At 43.0% G+C, this 22336-nt stretch overlaps 1 protein-coding gene across 13 annotated transcripts in view; it reads right to left on the bottom strand.

Annotated features, from left to right (window-relative positions):
• sox6 (SRY-box transcription factor 6) overlaps positions 1-22336 on the bottom strand; it is a 640702-nt gene that overhangs the window by 314971 nt on the left and 303395 nt on the right. For all 13 annotated transcript variants that reach the window (XM_086007882.1, XM_086007877.1, XM_086007883.1 and 10 more), the window contains one exon: positions 20534-20744. In XM_086007882.1, coding sequence (XP_085864008.1) covers positions 20534-20744 — 211 coding nt within the window. The remainder of the gene's footprint in view (positions 1-20533; positions 20745-22336) is intronic.

Below are 22336 nucleotides of genomic sequence, written 5' to 3'. Positions count from 1 at the left end.
TGAACAAAATGTAATGAATGAAATTGCTGGTTATATTATTCCAGAAAGATATTTTTGATTTTTTTATATATCAATTTATTATCTGACTATGAAATGAAAAAGATGCCAGATTTGTTCCAATCATTGGCTTAGTAATATTAATGCTTTTTTCTCTTAAAGTTGCCGGCTGCTGCAGGAACGGCAGCCCCAATAACTAAGGCTGCACCCAGGTTCAATGAGAGCACCCTCCATGCTCTTGTGGAGGGAGTTAGAGGACGTCAGGAGGTCCTCTTCCCTGGAAACAGAAGGAGGAGGCCTCCTCAGCAAACCAAGGTAGCTTGGCTGCAAATTGCTGAGGAGGTGAGCTCGAGGTCTGTGTGCAGATGCACATGGGTTTAGTGTCGAAAAAGGTTTAATGATCTGCTGAGATCACCTAAAGTCTGGCCTCTGTGTTCTGGGAAATGGAAGTTCAAGAGTGAGGGCTCAGGGTGATTTCCGTGTAGAATGTTGGTGGTGACACTGAGCGCAAACCATCGTTTATTAGACAGATGATGCCTGGGGTATTGAGAATGTTGGACTTATATTCATCTCCATGTGCCAGCCGCCTGTGGTTGAAGCGTAAGCTTAAGCGAATCTGGCACGGATGAGTGCATCCCTTGCCTGACAGCCAGCAACGTGGTCACCTGCTGCTGGATTGGCCACATCCGGCCCCACAAGGCATCACTCCTCATCCTCATCCTCCTCCTCGTCCTCTTCATCTTCCTCCAAGGAGGCTGTGTGCTGAGCCACTTGTTCATCCAGCAGCACTAAGCCACGCTGCTCTTCCTCCGAATCTGACGACCAGGATGAGAGGATCTAAATGGTTCCCATCCCATTGCTATAGATTTCAGTTGAGGCAAGAAGCTTGCAAGCGCACACTCAAAGTGGCCTGAAATTATTCCAATCAGGTCACACAGCAGATGGGTGTCAGCTTAACCAGTGACAAGGTCAGTAGATTTGCAAAATCTTATTCCAAACCTCCAACAACAAATTTGTTTCATTTGAATGTCAGCCATGTTACAGGAGCGCTTTTAAAATGCTGCACCAATAATGACTACAGATCATGTCCTTCACCAACTCGTCTCCTTGCAGCTGGACTGTTTCTGACAAGACAGGAAACAGGAGCCAGAGGCACAAAAATGGGAAACCACTATCAAAATAGGATTATCAAGGCAGTTAACAGGCTCTTAACTGCCTTAACTACCTGTCCCACCAGTTGGAGTCGGGTCAGTTTGGGAGCAGTTGAACAGACACTCCCGAAAATCGCGTGGGGGCGGAATGGAGGCGGGTTGGGTGTCTGAAGCCATTTTTCCGATTTTCGCAGCTGACCCGCCTCCAAACCTGCCTCCTTGGGGCTATTAAAATCGAACCCTGAGTGTTCACAGGTTACACAACCATTGGGACCATCTCACCCAAGTTCAATACAGTGCTATGTAGTACTAAGCAGTTCTGATGAAAGGTCATCGACCTGAACCGTTAACTCTGTTTCTCTCTCCACAGAAGCCGCCTGATCTGCTGAGTGTTTCTAGCAATTTCTGTTTTTATTCAGTGCTATCTGCACCTGCCTGTTCTGTCAGGAGTTATTGAATACAGATTGACAACATGAATCCTGGCTGATATTTTCCCTCCCCACCCCATCGACACGAGACCAATTGTAATGCCCCTGCAGGTGCCCTGACAAAGATCAGCTAATAGCAGCACAGACTCGAGATCGAAACAGGAACTTTCCTGGTCCGGATGGCTCAGTTTCAAAATAGGCAGAAAATGTATCAGCTAAATCACTTTGACGCCCCTACAAGCAATGTTCCCCCTAATTTTTGGGGGTGCGCGGCTCCTTTAAGGGGCTGTGGGGGCCCAATCACAGTTTCGCGCATGTGTGAAACTTAACAACAGAAAAGCCGGTCCTAGATTTCCATTTGCCTACATGTACATCATTTTTCATTTAAAATACAGAGACTAGTTTAAAAGTTACAGATGGTGAATTAATAAAATTTTGTGACATGGTGCTGCATATGCTTGGTGTTGGAACATCTGATGCCTTTTTTTAAATTCATAATTGTCGGGCTTTAGAGGGATTTTTACACACACATATATATACATGCAATATATATCTATATACATATATACATTATTATACACAGGGAGTCAAGTAAAGCAACAACATCAACAACTTGTATTTATATATCGCCTTTAATGTAATAAAACGTCCCAAGGTGCTTCACAGGAGCTTTATCAAATTTGACACTGAGCCACATAAGGAGATATTAGGGCAGATGACCAATAGCTTGGTCAAAGAGGTCATTTTAAGGAGCGTCTTAAAGGAGGAAAGAGAGGTAGAGAGGCAAAGAGGTTTAGGGAGGGAATTCCAGAATTTGATCCTTGGCAGCTGAAGACATGGCCACCAAAGGTGGAGTGATTAAAATCAGGGATGCTCAAGAGGCCAGAACTGGAGAAGCACAGATACCTCTGAGGGTTGTAGGGCTGGAGGAGATTACAGAGATAGGAAGGGGCGAGGCCATGGAGGGATTTGAACACAAATAAGGATGAGAATTTTAAAACTGAAGCGTTGCTTAACCGGGAGCCAATGTAGGTCAGCGAGCACAGGGGTGATGGGTGAACGAGACTTGGTGCGAGTTAGGACATGGGCAGCAGAGTTTTGGATGACTTCAACCTTACAGAGGGTAGAACGTTGGAGGCTAGCCAGGAATGTTTTGGAATCGTCAAGTCTAGAGGTAATGAATGCATGGATGAGAGTTTCAGCAGCAGATGAGCTGAGGCAGGGACGGAGTCGGGCGATGTTCTGGAGGTAGAAATAAGCGGTTTTAGTGATGGCATGGATATATGGTCAGAAGCTCATCTTGGGGTTAAATATGACACCAAGGTTGCAAACAGTCTAGTTCAGCATCAGGCCGTTGCCACGGAGAGGGATGGAGTCAGTGGCTAGGGAACAGAGTTTGTGGTGAAGACCGAAGACAATGGCTTCAATCTTCCCAATATTTAGTTGGAGGAAATTTCTGCTCATCCAGTACTGGATGTCAAACAAGCAGTCGGACAATTTAGAGGCAGTAGAGATGTTGAGAGAGATGATGGTATGGTAGAGCTGGGTGTCGTCAGTGTACATTTGGAAACTGACGCTGTGTTTTCAGATGATGTCGCCAAGGGGAGAAATAGGAGGGGGCCAAGGATAGATCCTTGGGGGACACCAGAGATAACGGTGTGGGAGCAGGAAGAACCATTAGGATTGGTGTGCAGGGTATGATTGGACAGACATAACTCAGTTCCCATTTTACAGTTCAATAATTTTTCCTTATTTTTATATTTCCATTATTAACTCCTATATCCACATTTATAATGGAAACAGCCTATGTAAACGTGTCATGTTGTAATTGCACCTTTCCCCCAAGTGGCAGCATTGCATTTGCCTCCACTAGACAGAGTGTAATCACGGCATGAAAAACTTATATATGGATATTTCCATTACAAATGTCAGCGTAGGAATTTACAACGGGAAAGGTTAACAGGAATTCCACCTAGATGTAAGATTTTTAATATATTATATAATATATATAGGTCGCAACTTAGTTATTGATATGTACATCTGTGCGTTGAAAAGAATAAAACTGATGTGACCTAAGAGCAAAATAATATCAAAGAAAACTCTTCTATTGCACAGTATTGCAGTGAATCAGCCATACTTGTTAAAGCTATTGTCACTAACTCCATTTTAGTGCTTCAAATGCAGTAAGAATGTAAGAATGTACAGAAAGCTCTGGTTTATCATAGCAACATGCCACTAGAATTTGGTTTTGTGTGAATTTTGTGTGGAAAGTCTTCTCCCTTCACTTTTCTCCCCTTCCCTGTTGAAGGTACTGACTCATTCTGGAATAGTTTCAGGGGTGCTGGCAGCTCTTTGGTATGCTCTCAAATGGCCATTCTTTATGTATGATGGTGTCGAGATGGTGAGTGTTGGCGGCCTACTTGACTAAGGACATCAATGTCAAACCCAATCCTGTCTTCACCACATAACCACATGCACACTTTCCAACACTATGTAGCAATCATAAATGGAACTTTGACAGGTTTCTTTTTCTCACCCTAGCTTAGGGGCAATAGGGCTAATTAGAGCATTACTGCCAAGCCCTAGATGAGCTCATCGAACTCAGCACAGATCAAGGATTAAAGCTGGGGCCTTCCTAGTATGACTCAGTTCCACATTGGGCAGTTTCTTAGGCAGCCATTCTGAACAGCTCAAATGATATGATTTTCCAATTGCAATCTTTTTATGATTGTAGACGAAGCACAAGTTGGACATGGCTTGCCTTCCTCTACAAAATTAACAGAGAACGACCTTTGATGTACGCGCCTTTCCTCATACTTTGAAAATAGTATCACGTATAATTAAAAAGAAGAAAAAAACTGAAAAGGCTAACGAGGGGTGCATGGCTGCTGATTGTGGTATAAGATTCTATACCATGTGAACCAGAGCACTACTTGTTGGTTGCATTGGTCGTGTTCGCGAGTGCTATAGCAGTCATATTCCACAGCTGGCAGCCATCTGTTCTATTTATATCAGGAGCCTTTTTTTATTGTGGGTCGAGCGACTCATCTGTGGTATATGATTTTTCAACCACAGTTCCACGGGTTAGGACCATGGTCTAATAAAGATGTATATTTAAAAAGCTTTCTCTTAAAGGGGCAAGTCGTATCCAAAAGGGATTCAGTTTAATGTGGCTCTTGTAAAGTTCAGAATCACATACAGAATTGTATAAATCAGATGGAAAGGGTGGGGGTAGGGGCCATTTCTTTTCAGGCAATTTCTACTTTGGAGCGAATCAGGATTTAACTCAAGAAGACTTATGCAAAAAGCTCCAATGGATTATCACCAAATTCTTGATAGCATTTATTTCACCAATTGCTTCACTTATGCAAACTATCCAATTTCAAAAGATTTCTTTTCAAACTTGTAGTATTTTTGCAAGCCTAGCCTCATCCTTGAGAGCCTAGCCTCACATTACTCATTAACACTGATCAGATTGTCCAACTACAAAGAGGAATTTCTCACAGAAAGGCCAAAAATGTTCAAGAAGAATTTTAAAGCTGAAGTTGTAGTCAAAACAATGATACAATTAACAACTGAAATGTCTGACTACCAATAAAAAATTATGGCAGATGTGCCTTAGATTCAAACAGCAGTAAAATCCAATCCTTCAGAATCTCCTTATAGAAACACATTAAATTCACTCTACAGTTAAACCTCCAGCTACTACTATATGTGCAAAAGCAAAATACTGCGGATGCTGGAAATCTGAAATAAAAACAGAAAATGCTGGAAATACTCAGCAGGTCAGGCAGCATCTGTGGAGAGAGAAACAGAGTTACCGTTTCAGGTCAATGACCGACGAAGGGTCATCGACCTGAAACATTAACTCTGTTTCTCTCTCCACAGATACTGCCTGACCTGCTGCGTATTTCCAGCTACTACTATATGTGATCTGATTGAATCATACTCTCTTCAAAGCTGTGGACTTTGATCGTATCTGCATCCAGATCAAATCTGGCACAGTTTGCTGAAGGGAGCCTTCAATTATGAGGACCAAGTACAACACAATATGACTGTGGGTGACCAATACTCGGGGACCTCCATCAATGGTTTCCCATCACATTGCCACATTGTGACGTCCATGTACTAGGACACGGCATCATTCCCCATGTAATGTCACCTATAACTCGCCTTGTTTCCATTGGAAATAGTATATTGGATTCATTAGAACTAAAATCTCTTTCAGTGACAGAGTTAAGACTGGAAAACATGCCCAAAAATTGGTCTTGGACGACATTTGTAGCCCCTCATTGGGATCAGTGAATACAGGTGGATGATTCTACATTGTACTCAGGACTTGGTGCTATTTGATTGAGTTATCACCAATGAAAAATGCAAGCACACTGAAATCTACTGATAAAATGGACAAAGATGAGAATGACTACAATAGAGAGAGAGGGGGGTTGGAGTCTAGAGTAAAATCAGCATCAATAAATATGGGCTACAGAACAAAAATCAACTAGGACATCCTGCAGCTTGGTGGGAAATCTACTGAACAATAGAGAGTAACAATAATTAGAGTGTTAAAACCTATTATCCCCTTTATACTTGATTGATCATCAGTAGATCCAACAATTATGCAAAAGCATCCACTTCCCTGGCATTTCTCTACAATCAGAACAGTTGTCTTTTTTTAGTTTATCCAAGATGTAAATGCTGCAAATTAAGCCTAGTTAAAATGCAAACAGTTTGAAAAATAACAACATATGGATTTAAAGACAGCATCTGAACTGCCTACAACATCAGCCAGAGAATTTAGAGTCATCAGTTCCTAAGCCAACGTGACTGGCAATTCCTGCAGGCTTGAGAAAGCTACTAAACTGCACATGGTGAGGCATGGGGACAGCTGAACTACAGTAACTCAGGGCAGTGCCTGAGTCAATGTTGCCAAGTGCTTTTTTCCCCCTACAGTGTTATTGTAACCTTTGTCCACAGTAGAAATTTCTGCAAAACAGATCTGAACCCGGATTATTTCAGCTGTAAAATGTCTTTCCCTCCCCATCATCACCACCACTAACCAGGAGTAAGGAATATCAATTTATGCAATAAAAAAGACTCGCCAAGGGAAGTGGGACATCTTGCTGAGCTGTATACAATCTCCCCAAAATTGAAAGCAGTTTTCTCACCATATTACAGCACTTTGTTGGGTGCTGCTCTGTCTCTCTAGTTGTTAGCGTCTATCCCTAAGCTCCACTTTCTCTATTTTAAGCACACAATATCTACTAGGAAGCTCCCAAATTGCTCAGAGCACTGCAAGTTGTGGTATTGTAAGATCACAGGCTCAATTCTTCAACTGTGCTAAGTTGGCCAATCCCAGCCAGGCCAGGCTGTCTGTGCAGGTGCTATAATTGGCCAGGCTAAGTGAGGAACAGAGGTTGCATTGTGCTAATTGAATGGAAAATGAATTTTACACACCAAGTGGATGATTCTACATTACACTCAGTAAATGGTGCTATTTGGTTGAGTCATCAGCAATGAAAATATGCTGGCACACCGATATCTAATGATAATATAGACAAAGGCGAGAATGACTACAATGGAGAGTGAGGGATTGGAGTCTAGAGGTTCTTTGACTTCAGTTATGATGGTCTATATAAATGTGTTAAACCTCTGAATTTCAGCAGCTCTCTCTCTATTGCAGTCTTTCTCATGTTTCTCTATGGTTATTGCTCCTTAGAACTTCCTTCTCTTGTTCCTCCTAACCTCCTTTACATTTCCTCCTCTCTACATCTTGAATGTGTTGAAATACAGATTCATCAATTGCACGGTCTCCTCCTCCAGGCTCATTCTTTCCTAGGTCTCAAAACTATGGAACTCCTGACTTCACTTCCTCTTACAATCTACCTCAGCTTGCCACCCCAACCATGACTTCTTAACTTATCTCTTTGTGTCTCCTAATCTTTGGAACCTTGATAGCGCCTTGCGCTATGCTTCTTAACTTCCACCTGCGTTTCTCCATTTTTAAAAAAACAGCAGTTGGAACACACTGCAGTTCAACATTGCTTTTAATCTACGACCAGCATCATCTCGGAGAGAGACAGTCAGATTCCCTGGAACGCTGAGCGTGCTGCGGCCCATTAGGTGATACTTCGCACATGTATAAAATGGTTATGTTGTTACTGATGTGAAATATCACCTTTGGGAACTGTGGAAGAAAAAACATCCACAACATGCAACGAATAAATACTGTTCTAAATGAAGGCTGGGAACATCTTGATGTTTTTCCTGTAAAATATTGTAGCTTTAAAACTTAAACCTTATTTTTTTGTAATTGGGACAAGCTCCAGCTAGATCTCTCCTCATAAATAATACATAAGCGTTGTACAGTAAATACTGCACACAGTTCTTACTTACAGGATCTTCCTCCCCCTTTTGCTAGTAGCACTTTATTTCTAAGGTGACAATTCAAACTAATGGAGTGCTCTGGAGCCATTTTCATTCATTACTGTGGTCATAAGCACTTAAGGCTCTTTCAGACTCACTAAAGGTCCCAGTTACCAAAACAGCAGCGAATGGGAACTGCATCGCCCATTTACACAGACTGAATTCAGCTGATCCAGCTCTCTATCAGGGCAACTAAATAAGTGCATCAAGATTTATCTTCCAAGATTTTCTTTTCTTTAGAATGAAATTGGATATAAAATGTTCTTAGAGTAGTGCACGATCAAATTACCAGCTACAATGACAAGGACAGACCCAGTAGTGTTTGCATCACTTTACCAAGTGCTGTCAGAAAAACGACAGCAAGGTGCAAGTAAGTGGAAAGGCACACTTGCAACATCAAGATGGTGAGCTTGTTGAAGAAGCTATAGCACTGTTCTCCTCTTGCTGCATTTTTTGGTGAGGGTGGGAGAAGAGGCAAATAAACACTCTCATTAAAAATTCCAATTGCCAAGGCTCATCCATTGGATCAGTGATACAAGTCATTACCCGGTGTTTGACTGAGCCAACCACAGAGACAAGAAGGTCCCAGGTTCAATTCTTAGCTTATAATGAATTAGTTAGATCTTAGCCGGGGTAGCAGTATAAGTGCTACAATTAGCTCAGGGCTCTTGGACTGCAGAAGAGACAATCAACAAGGGTCCCCACTTCTGGACTCAACACCAGCTTGGTTCAGAGGAGGCGAATAAACACCAACATATTGCCGAAGTTGGTACCATTAGAATCACGAGGCTCCCAGGCCCTCAATGCCTCCAATTTAAAATTCTCATCCTGTGTTTAAATCCCTCTATGGGCTCGACCCTCCCTAGCTTTGTAACCTCCTCCAGCGCGACAACTCTTCTGACTCTGGCTTCTGCACACCTCCCCCTCTCCTTTCACCCCACCATTGATGCCTGCGCCTTCAACCGCCTAGGCTCCATGCTCGGAGATTCTCTCCCTAAGCCCCTCCACCTCCCTCTCTTTCTTTAAGACCCTCCTTCAAAGACAACTTTTTGACCAAGCTTTTGGTCATTCCTCCTTCCTTGGCTAAGTGTCCTTTTTATTTTCCTTATGCCTTCAGGGAGCATCTTGGACATTTTTTAAGGGTGATATATAAGTTGTTGGTGTATAGTAATGATTTTGTGTAGCTAACTATTGATACTGGCAGTAGTGCGCCTTTACCGATATGATGCATATTTTCTGACTATAAAATATGTTTACTGGTGTGAAAATCCTCTTAGCCAAGACAACCAATTAATCATAGTGCATGGGATCAATAGATACCATTTGGCAGCCAAAAGAATGCATGATAGTGACAACAACAGCATCTTACTCCAACATGATATAGTTTTCCTCAGAGAATAATGTAAGATGAACCATTTTACAATAAAATCACTATAAAGTCAGGCAACCACTTTTTCCAGTTGCTACTTCAGACCTACAGCTTGGAGGAAATTCTGACTAGACGGCTTCTTCAGAGGGAACAACGATCATCTGCTTTTGACAGTCCTGAAAACACAAGCGTAATAACACATGCACAGGAATTGTGCATGAAGAGGGTGACAATGGCAATTAATACTGCATGAGCCAAAATGAATGGGGCAGGTCAACAAGAACATCAGTTCAAATCTATAGGCTCCTACACAGTAAGTTTCTAGTCTTGTCAGTGCCATCAGAAATGAGGGACCAAGCAGAGGGAAAACAGAGATATAAGTCACCCTAGCTTGCTTGCTCAAGAGTGGCATTAGCAGAGACCTTGAAGCAAAGCTTCTGACCTGCTCTCTAAGTTGGAGAATAATTTGTGGCATGGGGCAACCTAAACATTATGAAATAGAGCCATAGGGCTGGATTTTGCCGGGTCAAAGGTTAAAATCATTTTGATTGACGGCAGGTTGCGATCCCGCCGTCAACGCGCCTCCAAACAATTTTCCCAACTGTCGGGTCCCCGATTTGCACAGGGACCCAACACTTAGCGGCGGGAAGAGGATTAAAGGTAATTACCTGCCTATTAACAGGTAGTTGCTAGTAGTTGACAGGTTATTTTTGAATTTTGCCGCTTCTGGCTCGAGTTTCCCAATGTCCGGACACCACGCCAGGTAAGTGTGGTGTGTTGTGAGTCTGCTGTAATGTTTCTGGATTGATGACAACTGCAGAAGTGATGTGAAGGATCCAATGTTGCACTGGTGAGTCTCAGAGGTAAGAAAATGTTGGGAAATGCATTTTTAATACATTTACACATTTCTTTAAGTTTTTAAATCCATGTTCAGTGCCACCTCATTGGGAGAACCTCTCTCACCAGTGACAGATCGCTTCTGTCACCTCACCTGCAGCTTCCATCTACTGCAGCCTATGGAGGGAGTCATTGGAGAGCCTGGGCGCAAGAGGTCACCTTTGTGCAGTGATTGTCAGTGTTTGCAGCACCTCAATGCTGTCAAACACTGAGAAATCAAATGTCAAAAAAAAATTGTGCATGGTTCCTTTAAGGAAACTGACAGATGACGCATCATTAAATGATGTCATCTGATCCGCTTCCTCTTAATTGGCCGGGAAGCCCACAGGGCAAGCTAAACAAGGCCAATTGACATAAAACCATGTCCGTGGGCCAGATGCAGTTGGGGGCGGGACTGGAAGCCGCACCCAACCCGCCTCCATTGATAATATCGCGGTCATAGAGTAAAGGGATTTTAAAAACTGGAGCAGCTAATAAAAAGAATCAGGACTTTATAACAAAGAGCATAAACAGGAAGTGACATTAAATGAGGTGACACTAAACAAGAAATGTCCATTTAATGTTAACCCATAATCTTTTGAATAAACTAGAACTACATACATTAGCACGGGTCAGATGTCTGTTGGAATGCTGCTGCCACCTTGATCAGGTATTCCTCGGGGCATTGAGGTGGTGTTTATCCTCTCATGAGCTTTTGCATAGCACACTATTCTGATGCATGAGACACGAATGAAGCACACTAGTACAGGTGACTGCAGAATTGATTGTTGCAGTCTGATCGACAGTCTCTCTTTCAATTCTTTTTCTCCTTTTCTCCTGTGTGTAGTGTATGTACCTTTGAGAACTACTTTTACAGCTCCTGTATACTGTAGTACCGGCAGTGACCACACCTGTATATAAGCCTTGAGCATGCCTCTGTACCCCAGTCTTGAGACTACCCTACTCCAGTAAATACCTGTTGATTGTTAAGTTACAGCATCCGTGTGGTTATTGAAAAACATCATACTCTCAGAATCACGGATCTAACAGTGGCGACGAGTGTCAATTTGAATCTACCTGCAACTCTGCATTTCCCTTCGAGGATTCGCTCCGGGAGGGCGGTGGAAGAAAGTCGAGGCCAGAAACACGGGCGTCGACCACGAGCAACCGCCCAGTCGTCCAGCAGAGAGTGAACATCGCAGGGGAGGCTGTGGAGAGCCGGGCTTGGTTCCCCAGCCACGACGATCAGCAATAGACTGACGACAGGTACAGCGCAGGCCCTTCCCGGACAGCGGCGGCTGGAGCCGACCGACGGCGGAGAGAAAGCCGAGCAGCATCGACGGGGTAAGACAGAGGGTGAAGCGCACAGGGCGTAGCCGGGGGTTGAAAACCGAGCGGCGTCGAGGAAAAACAAAACGGAGAGAGGGTAAAGCAACAGCCGGGTTCAGGACCGAACGGCAGAAACGGGAAAGGCGCACAAAAAAAAAAACCGCGCAGAGCACAGCCAGGGCTCAAGGGCTGAACAGTGTCCGCGGGGAGAAGAAGGGAGAGCGCGGGAGATGCCATTGAGCCACGGAGAAGAAGGAAGAGCGCGGGAGATGCCATTTTTAGAAGCCGCAGTGGAGAAGAAGGGCGAGCGCGGGAAGGAAGGAAAGCGCGGGAGACGCCACTTTGTGCCAGCGGAGAAGAAGGGGAAGCGCGGGAGACGCCATTTTATACAGTTAAATCACACCCAGGGATGCAGAAGAGTGGCAGTATCTCTGCGTTCGACAATGAAGTCGAAGATTGGGCGACATATGTGGAACGTATTGAGGTGTACTGCAGGGTGAATGAAGTGCCAGATGCTAGGAAAGCACTGGTTTTGTTAAATTCCATGGGTGCAAAAACTTATGGGTTACTGCGAAACCTAATAACCCCAGAGAAGCCTGTGAACAAGAATTTCGAAAGCATAGTAGAAATCCTACAGGACCACTTAAACCCCACACCGCTGCTGATAGCAGAACGATTTAAGTTCCATAAAAGGAACCAACACAAAGACGAAAGCAATGCTGAGTACCTAACAGAACTGCGCAAGCTATCGAAACACTGCCAGTTTGGAGCGGGACTAGCAGATATGTTAAGGGACAAGTTTGTGTGTGGGCTGCAAAGTGAAGGAACCCAGAAACGGCTTCTATCAGAAAAGGATCTTACGCTGGACAAGGCTTTCAGTATGGCAGTATCACACGAAGCAGCCGCAAGGGGCGCTGCAGAGATACAATGGAGACCACAAGAATATGGCACCAATGAAATGTCCTATGGAACAGGGAAGTGCTATTGCTGCGGCAGAACAACACATGACCAGAAGGATTGTTGGTTCAAGGACCAAGTGTGCAGACAGTGTGGAAAAGCAGGACGCATAGCAAGAGTCTGCAGGTCTGGGAAGAAAACCAACAGTAAGAAATCTCCACAGGAGAAGTGCAAAAAGATACACCAGGTGATGGACAGTAGTTCAGACGAACAGAAAAGTGACACAGACTCCGGAAGCAAGGAGCTGGGTTGTCTGAAACTACATAAGGTAACCAAAATGGAGGATCACCAGACTATCTGGGTTACACTCAAGATAGACAGAGTCCAAGTGAAAATGGAATTGGACACAGGATCAGCCCTAACAGTCATAAACCAAAGGGACTACAAGCGGCGGGCTATTTTCACATATACCCTTGAAAGCTACAGAGATTGTCTTGAAGACGTACATGGGGCAAAAAGTCTACCCCAAAGGAAAAATAAGGGTGAAAGTGATATATAAAGGCCAGGAAATACCTAAAATGGATATATATGTATTGCCAGGTGGAGGACCACCACTGCTAGGACGTGAATGGATCTGGAAGATACAATTAGATTGGCATTCCATACAGGCACTGAAGGTTGAGGCCAAAAAGGATGACGACGTCACACCTGGACGACTGTCAAAAATGCTAACTGACGCAAAAGAAGTGTTCCAGGAGGGACTCGGAACACTAAAAAGCATAACAGCAACGATTAAAATAGAGGAAAATGCAAGCCCAAAGTTTCTTAAGGCCAGACCAGTGCCTTATGCGATCAGACCAGCTGTTGAAGCAGAGCTGGAAGGGTTGGAACGTTCAGGAGTACTGTCCAAAGTAGACTGGAGCGAGTGGGCTACACCCATCGTTCCTGTAATGAAGAGGTCGTTGAGTAATACGCCTGGGGAACCAAAGAAGGTCCGCATCTGTGGGGATTTTAAGGTGACAGTGAACCCAGTCCTTCACACGGTACAATATCCGCTTCCACGAATTGAGGATATTTTCGCCTCGCTATCTGGATGTAAACGCTTCACCAAAATTGATCTAGCCCAGGCGTACTTGCAAATGGAGGTAGAAGAAGCCTCGAAACAATACCTTACGATTAACACTCATAAAGGTCTTTATCAATACAATCGGCTGGTGTTCAGGGTAGCATCGGCCCCGGCTATTTGGCAAAGGGTGATGGATCAAGTCCTGCAAGGGATTCCAGGGACCCAGTGTTATTTGGACGACATCCTGGTCACAGGCGAAAATGACAGTGATCACCTCGCCAACTTGGAGAAGGTGCTCTCCAGATTAAAGGAATATGGGCTACGAGCTAATCGCCACAAGTGCGAGTTTTTCCAGAAGCAGATCTCGTATTGTGGCCACGTCATCGATGAAGAGGGGTTACATAAGTCCCCTGAAAAGATTGAGGCAGTAGTCAAGGCTCCAGCACCGGAAAATGTGTCACAACTGAGGTCGTTTCTCGGGCTGGTAAACTACTACCATAAGTTCTTACCAAATTTGTCCACGGTATTACACCCACTGAACACCCTACTGCAAACAGGGGTACCATGGAAGTGGAATGACGAACGTAGACGAGCTTTCCAGAAGTGTAAAGAATTGATCTCATCAAAAGAGGTGTTGGCCCATTTCAACCCAGCACTACCGATTCGTTTGGCATGTGATGCATCACCCTATGGTATTGGAGCAGTGCTGTTGCACAAATTCCCAGACGGGTTGGAGAGGCCAGTAGCCTTTGCGTCTCGGTCACTAGCCTCAGCCAAGCGCAACTACGCCCAGATTGACAAGGAGGCCCTCAGCCTTGTGTGTGGAGTAAAATAATTCAACCACTATCTGCATGGGCAGAAGTTCACCTTGCTGACTGACCACCAACCACTTGTCTCCATCTTTAATCCTAAGAAGGGCGTTCCAGTAATGACGGCACAACGGTTACAAAGATGGTCCCTGTTTCTAGGGGCGAATCAATATGAAATAGAATATAAAGGCACGAAACAGCATGGAAACGCTGATGGGCTATCGCGCCTGCCACTGCCTACTGTGGAGGAAGCACCAGCAGTGGAACCTATCGAGATATTTTATTCGTCAATAATTGAACGATTGCCAGTAACGAACGCGGATATAGAGAAGGAGACCCGCAATGATCCGACGCTGTCTCGGGTATATGATTTGACGGTGAGGGGATGGCCAACACATGGCGACTCACTGTTGCCAGCATTCTCATCCAGAAGAGAACAGCTGTCAGTATGCCAGGGGACAGTGATGTGTGGATCCAGAGTGGTGATTCCACCCAAGTTAAGGGAGAGAGTGCTAAATGAGCTACATGAAGGTCATCTGGGGGGGAGTGAAAATGAAAAGCCTTGCTAGGGCTTATGTGTGGTGGCCGGGAATCGATCAACAAATCGAAGACCTAACCAAGAGCTGCTCAGGATGCCAGAAGGTCCAAGATGCACCACCACATGCCCCTCTACACCCATGGGAGTGGCCCTCCGCTCCATGGCAACGGGTGCATATTGATTTTACTGGTCCATTCATGGACTCAATGTTCTTAATAGCAGTGGATGCTCATTCGAAGTGGCCTGAGGTGATAAAAATGTCCTCAACCACTACAGAGAAAACGATTGCAGTCCTACAGACCATATTTGCCAGGAACGGCTTGCCAGAGCAGATTTGCTCTGATAATGGACCACAGTTTGTGTCCGAAGAGTTTCGAAAATTTATGAGAAGGAATGGGGTAAGGCATTACACATCCGCCCCGTATCATCCAGCCACAAATGGATTGGCTGAGAGGTTCGTACAAACCTTTAAGAAGGCGATAAAGGCCATGTGCAACGATGAAATTCCACTACAGCATAAGGTGGACAATTTCTTATTAGCCTACCAAAACGCGACACATGCAGTTACCAACCAGACCCCGGCCATGATGTTCTTTAACCGAAGGTTGCAATCTCGTCTGGACTTGCTTAGACCAAATGTGCGAAGAAATGTTGAGGATAAACAATTTTAGCACATCAATGAGAAGCCGACAAGGAGCTTCAATGTAGGACAACCAGTCTTGGCCCGTGATTACGAACAGAGAAATGGCAACCCGGAACGATATGCACATGGCAGGGGCCATTAATGTACACAGTGGATGTCGGGGAGAACATTGTGAGACGCCACGTTGATCAGATCTTAGCGTCACAGGAACGAGTCAACCCCATGTCTTGCGTACCTGGGGATGAACCCAACATACCGGTAGCATCTACCTCTGAACCAGTAGCAGTGGAACCCGATGAACTAACCGATGAAAAGGGGCCAGAATCGCCTCCGCACCAAGAACAAGAACCTCAGGAAAGGCGCTATCCCGAAAGGATCAGGAAGCCGCCGCAAAGACTGAATCTATAAATGGACTATTGTTGTTTAATGTACATGTTAAAGTGTTAATTGTTATTTGAATATTATGGGTACTGCTAATATAAAAGGGGAGGAATTGTCGTGTATGTACCTTTAAGAGAGAACTACTTTTACAGCTCCTGTATACTGTAGTACCGGCAGTGACCACACCTGTATATAAGCCTTGAGCATGCCTCTGTACCCCAGTCTTGAGACTACCCTACTCCAGTAAATACCTGTTGATTGTTAAGTTACAGCATCCGTGTGGTTATTGAAAAACATCATACTCTCAGAATCACGGATCTAACACTGTGCAGCTTCAACACACTGGGGTAGATCTTCATCTTCACTGCCCGAGCAGTAATCTGGCAGGGCAAATAGCATGCCATTTATAGAGTCCGCCTAATTTTCATTCCAGATTGCCGCCCAAACAGTGAAGAGGAAAATGTACCCCACTATCTCTCAAAGTGGCACCCACCCAGGTGAATGGAATTCTGGCACCTGCCTTAGTTTGTAAAATACTGCTCACAGGATTCCATAGTTCTTTGTTAAGAATCCTTTTCAATGTGTCTTCCCAATGTGTCCTTACAATGAACTGTCCTCTATGCTTTAAACACTTCAATCTTGATTTTCAGTCCATGTTCATCCCATACATTTTCTTCATACAACCAAAGTAGAGCAGATCTTCCTTGCTTGATGAAACATTTCTTATCCAGATGTGCATCTGGTGATGGTATTCTGCCCAGGGAGGTAAACTGTTGGACTGAACCCAGCTGTGTTTCCTCAATGAACAATGATGGTTATGTACTAGGTTCTGACTGGAATATAGCCTCAATCTTCTTCAGACTGATGGATACTGTAGTTCTTGGCTGCAAGCGCAAAATGATTCATTTTGGTCTGAAAGTCTAAAAAATTCACAGCACAGAAGGAGGCCATTTAACTAGTTACATTTGTGCTGGCTCTTTGAAAGAGCTACGCAGTTAGTGCCATTCCTCTGCTTTTCCCCATACCCTTTTATTATTTTTCAAATATTTATTCTCTTCCCTTTCAAAAGTTATTATGGATTCTGCTTTCATGTTGTATCAATCCTCTGTGTAAAAAAATTCTTCTAATCTCTCAGTTAGCTCTTTTGGTGATGATCTTAAATGTATAACCTCAACTTACTGATTCAACTACCAGTGGAAATAGTTTTACCCAATTTACCTTATCAATCCCCTCATGATTTTGAACATCTCTATCAAATTTACTCTTAACCTTCTCCTTTTAATGAAAAGAGCCTGTTTCTCTGGTCCCTTTACCATAATTAAAGGCTCTCAACATTGTTATCACCGTGGTAAATTTCCTGTCCCCTCTCCATGGTCTTGACATCCTACCTAAAGTAGGGAGCCCAATACCGGATACAATATTTTAACTGCAGCCTAACCGATGGTTTTTATAACTTTAGTATTTCTTCTTTGATTTTTTTATTCTATGATCCTATTTATAAAACGTGGGTCCAATATTAATTTTTTATAATATTATCAACTTGCTTTCCTGGCCAGCATCCCATTTTCCACCCTCCATAAACTTGAACTCATCCAAAACTCTGCTGCCCGTGTCCTAACTTGCTCCAACTTCTGTTCACCCATCACCCCTGTGCTCGCTTGCCTACATTGGCTTCCGGTCCGGCAATGCCTCAATTTAAAAATGTTCATCCTTGCTTTCGAATCCTTTCTTAGCCTCGCCCTTTCTTATCTCTGTAACCTCCTCCAGTTCTACAACCCTCCAAGATCTCTGTACTCCTCCAATTCTGGCCTCTTGCGCATCCGATTTAAATCGTGCCACCATTGGTGGCCGTCCCTTCAGCTGCCTGGGCCCTAGGCTCTGGAATTCCCTCCCTAAGCCTCTATACCTCTTGCTCCCCCTTTAAGATGCTCCTTAAAACCTCCCTCTTTGACCAAGCTTCTGATCGCCTGCCCTACTCTCTCCTTCGGTGGCTCAGTTTCCAATTTTGTTTGATGATGATCCTGTGAAGCACCTTAGGATGTTTTACTAAATTAAAGGCGTTATATAAATGCAAGTTGCTGTTTTTGTTGTCCTCCCACTTTAAAAGATTTGTGTATCTGAAACCTCAGTCTCTTTGTTTGTCTACTTTAAAAAAAAAAAGTTTTACAATTTAGTCTTTATATCCTCTCTTTATTCCTCCTCCCAAAATGGATCACCTCACATTTTTCAGCATTAACTTTCATCCCATATCCTTCAGCCCAGTCTACTAACCTGCCCATGTTCTCCTGAAGATGCTTTCAGTCTCTTCACAGTTAACCATGCCCCCTATTTTTGCACTGCCTGCAAATTTTGATACAGTGTCCCCTATATCCAAGTACAGATGATTTATTTATATATATATATTTTGAGAGGAGCAACAATCTATATGTGGGCCACAGTCATCTGCAAACAAATGTTCTGAAAAATGGGTTCTTTAATTTTGGTCTTTACTTGGTCTGCTTAAGTTGAACAGTTTTCTATCTGCCCCGATTGGATATACGCTTCCTCCCAGAGGTTTGACCTGACTTCCTTCAGCATGGCAGAGAAAATGAGACCAAAGAGGATGAGGAACAAAACATATCCTTGTTTGACTCCACTGAAGATAATAATCACTCATCCCATCACACAGCTACTGAAACACATTGATAAGTTTGTAAGTCAAGCTTGGCTAGGAGCATTTTCAGTCTCGATCTGCTAACAGTACCAAAGGCTTGTGTCAGGTAGATGAAGACCACAAATAGGTCCCTCCTTTTCTCTTTACATTTCTCCTAAAATTAGCTTGCAAAGAAAATCATGTCCAATATTTTTCTTGGAACAAAATCCGCACTGGGTTTCAAGCATTGTCTGAGGTGGTTGTGCTGGCAAGAACCTTCCAACAATATACAGGAACAAGATCTCACACTGGTCTCCGCATAGTCTCTCTTCGATTTGTACTGTGTAGCAACAAATGTATCCTTCAACTCTACAGGAACCACTTCTTCATTACAGATCTGCTTGAAGATTCTGAAGTGGTATTTTGTAATGGCTGAACTAGCATGCTTGTATATTTCAGTTGAAAAGGCATTTGAGCCTTGTGTTTTGCCATTCTAGTTGATATTATTATTGTTATTGCTGATTGATAACCTTGTGTACTTTGTTGAAAGTGATGGGTGGTTTCAGACAGTTTGTGCTGGTCTGGAATTCTGGCTTATAGACATATCACTGATTGATGAATTCTACTGAGGAGCTTGGTGAAATGCTCAAAATACTTTGTACAGGGACTTGGTGCTGCCTGTTTATCCATAGAGCTGGCCAGATTGGTTATCTATCAGTTTTAAGAGTCCTAAGTGAAATAAATCTGGACGGTTTCAATCCAGTTCCTAGTGTTACAAGCCCACAACATTCTGGTCTAACAATGAGACAATCTTAGAAGCTTTATGGTGCGAGGTGTAACACCAGTGATGTAGAAAATGATGTTAGGGCTTAGGTGCATTATTGGGCTGTGTAGAGGAACATTTATTCTATGCTTGATGTGGGAGTACTTGCAGCTGACATTGGGCAAAATGACAAGTTCTCCTGCACTCACTTTGCTGAACATAAAATCCATTCAAAACATTGAACAAAAATTAAAAATATTGCTTGTATCTCATTTGCTCTGAAGCACCAGTGATCATAACACTTATACACACGCATTTGTAAATAACAAGTTGCATATTTGAGCAGAAAAAGCACGCATAGAGGTCCTTATTTAAAGATATTCATTGTTCTTTACCAGACTGGATGGTCACAGTTCTTTTAATCATAAGATACTCACCTAAGAACTGCGCACCATATTCTTATAGCAAAATATTCTCATTGTCAGCGAATGTGTAGGATGTTTTAGTTAGACATTCAATAGAACAATAAAAAGTCTCTTTTAATTTCCAAGAAAAGAAGGCTAGAATTATAATCTAACAAGAGGTCTTTCATGTGGAGGTTGGAAAGGCCAGCTATTAAGTAAATATATAGCTTGTCCTGCCTTCAACAATGACTCAGCATTGTCAAAATATCTCATTTCAGACATTCCATCTCATAACCAACATCCAAAAGTACATTTACGATAAGGGACCAACTTATCTCTGTGCTGGGGGAGGGGTTTGCTTAAACTTCTCATATTCTAACCCAGTTAGTCTTTGTTGTTTCTCACTGTGAAGAAGTGTAAGCCCTCTTATCAAAGACAGACTTAAAAGGTGGATGACGTGGTGTAACATCTCTCTTCCTGCCACATAAATGCAACCACAGATAAGATGGGTCTTATTATCCTGATACCACCCCTTAAAAAAAAGGAAAAGAAGTATGCTTTGTAGCTTGGGTACAAGAGAAGAAGAACATTAAAGTGTTTTGGTTTTGTAAGTTAGATAGTGGGTTTTATTACACAATTTTAAGATACCAAAGAAAGAGATACTAGCTAAACTCTCCAATGGACCTCAAAGTGCTGTTGCCATAGTGACCATCGGACAACTTTTTTAACCACTGCCAATTCTACAAATTTGTTTTGGCAGCATACCCAACACATTTTTGTTAACCATGTGTGGAACTCAAGAAGAAAACGTAGCCCATGCATACCGTCTTGTTCAGTCTTTGTCATTTCTTCGAGCTTCTTCTGTTTCAGTGTGTCCACCACATCGGCTAAGCTTCCTTTGCGACGCTCAGGTGTTCCAAAAGCTGCACCAGTCATCATGTCGCTGCGTTCACGGGCCCCTTCATCTGGCTTGTGTGGTGAGGTAGTTGCATTGCGGAAGGAGTATAGGGAACAGACTTTGTTGTTGTCAGAATCCTATTAAAAAGAGAAAAAAGATATATTGACACAGTCACACTCAGCACTGAAATGGAATAGCCGGAGGCTCTTCCATTAAGTCATTTTACAATGTTTCATTTCCACTCCACCCCGCTATTTTCTTCATCCCCTTCCCTTGTCGCTATCCTCAGCTGGGAGGACCAAATGGTTCAGTGAAATGATACCTCCATGGACACCATTAGTGCCATTCTTTAATTACTTGTATGGTGTTCAAAGGGATTCTAACAGGAAAGTTTTCCTTCCTTCCCATACAAATGACTAACAAAAGCTCTAGGAAACGTATGATTCCAGACATCAGTTGAGACTGAATTCAACACAGGTCTTTTAGTCTGGAGTCTAATCCTTGTGATAGCTACCAAGTCAAGTAATGTGGTGTCTGGTTTGAATGGTTTTGTCACAAAAGCAGTGCTGTTAGATGAAGTCATAAATGTCTACCAGACAATTAGACACCAGAGAAGCATCAAATTAGACAGGCTGTCAATTATTATGATAAAAATAAAGATCAGTATTGCATTGACAATCTGCAGTAGTTAAAGTTATCTAGGGGCAGATCATCATCACTGGAATAATATTTTTCCACATTTAATTCTTGAACCCAACATTGGACTCCTGAAATTTTGCTGTGAGAATCTGAAGGAAGTCCAGTTTCAGAGTTCTAGATCTAACAATGGGCTAGAAATACTGCAGTCAACATTTCCTTCTGCCTCTCTACACATTTAATAACTTAAGAATGCAAGTCTTTCTTTAAGAAATCTTCGAACAAATTTCAAGCAAACTTAGCATGGTGAACAGATCAATAACTCTGGCAAATTTGTTGTTAGTTCAAACCAGTGATGTCATCTTATCACATGAATGCTGCTTGGGTGGAGGTTTTCATCCCCAAACTGCCCCATTCATAATCACTCTTTAATCAAGGCTGCCTCGGCTGACACAAGATCCTTTTAAAATGACATCATACACAAATGTCAGTAACATTCTCAGGGGTATGCAATTCTGACGGTTTCATCCTTAAAGTCTTGACTAAGTCTCTTGTGGATTTTGCAAACAAAATTAGTGCGATTCTCATTACCTTACTGCCACAAAAGTGTTGTGAAAATGGTATTAGGGCAGGGAATGAAAGAAGAACCAATATTGGTAATCAACAGGAACAGGCTTTCTTTGTGGCAAGTTAAAGTGAAGACCTTCTTTTCGATAAAACACGAAGGGTGAATTTCTACAGTTCTGATATTTCCTCTGAGATTAACAACTTTTTCAGCACCCCCCTAAAGTGAGAACCGATCCCTTTACATAAGTTTTTGCTGGTATACTCACACAGAGATTGAAGCAATAGTGTTCTTTGACACTAAGACCAAGCCAAATGTTGCATCTTTCATGTGAGGTTAAGTGTAGTAACACAAGAAGTAGCAAGTGCCACCAAGTTTCACTGTATGAAGGATGTTTAAGAATGTGAGTGAGTTACAGAGCAATTTGAAGTATTGCAAAACAGACTGTACTAATCCTCAAAATAAAGTCCCTAACTATTGATGTTGGATACATTTTGTTGGTTGGTTGGTTGGTTTTTTGAGGCCTAT

This window comes from Somniosus microcephalus, chromosome 15 (assembly GCF_052327205.1).
Source record: "Somniosus microcephalus isolate GS21.2 chromosome 15, FLI_Smic_1.0, whole genome shotgun sequence".
Classification (NCBI taxonomy): Eukaryota; Metazoa; Chordata; class Chondrichthyes; order Squaliformes; family Somniosidae; genus Somniosus; species Somniosus microcephalus.
Note: the sequence above shows the minus strand (reverse complement) of the source record. Positions and strands in the feature narration are given on the sequence as shown.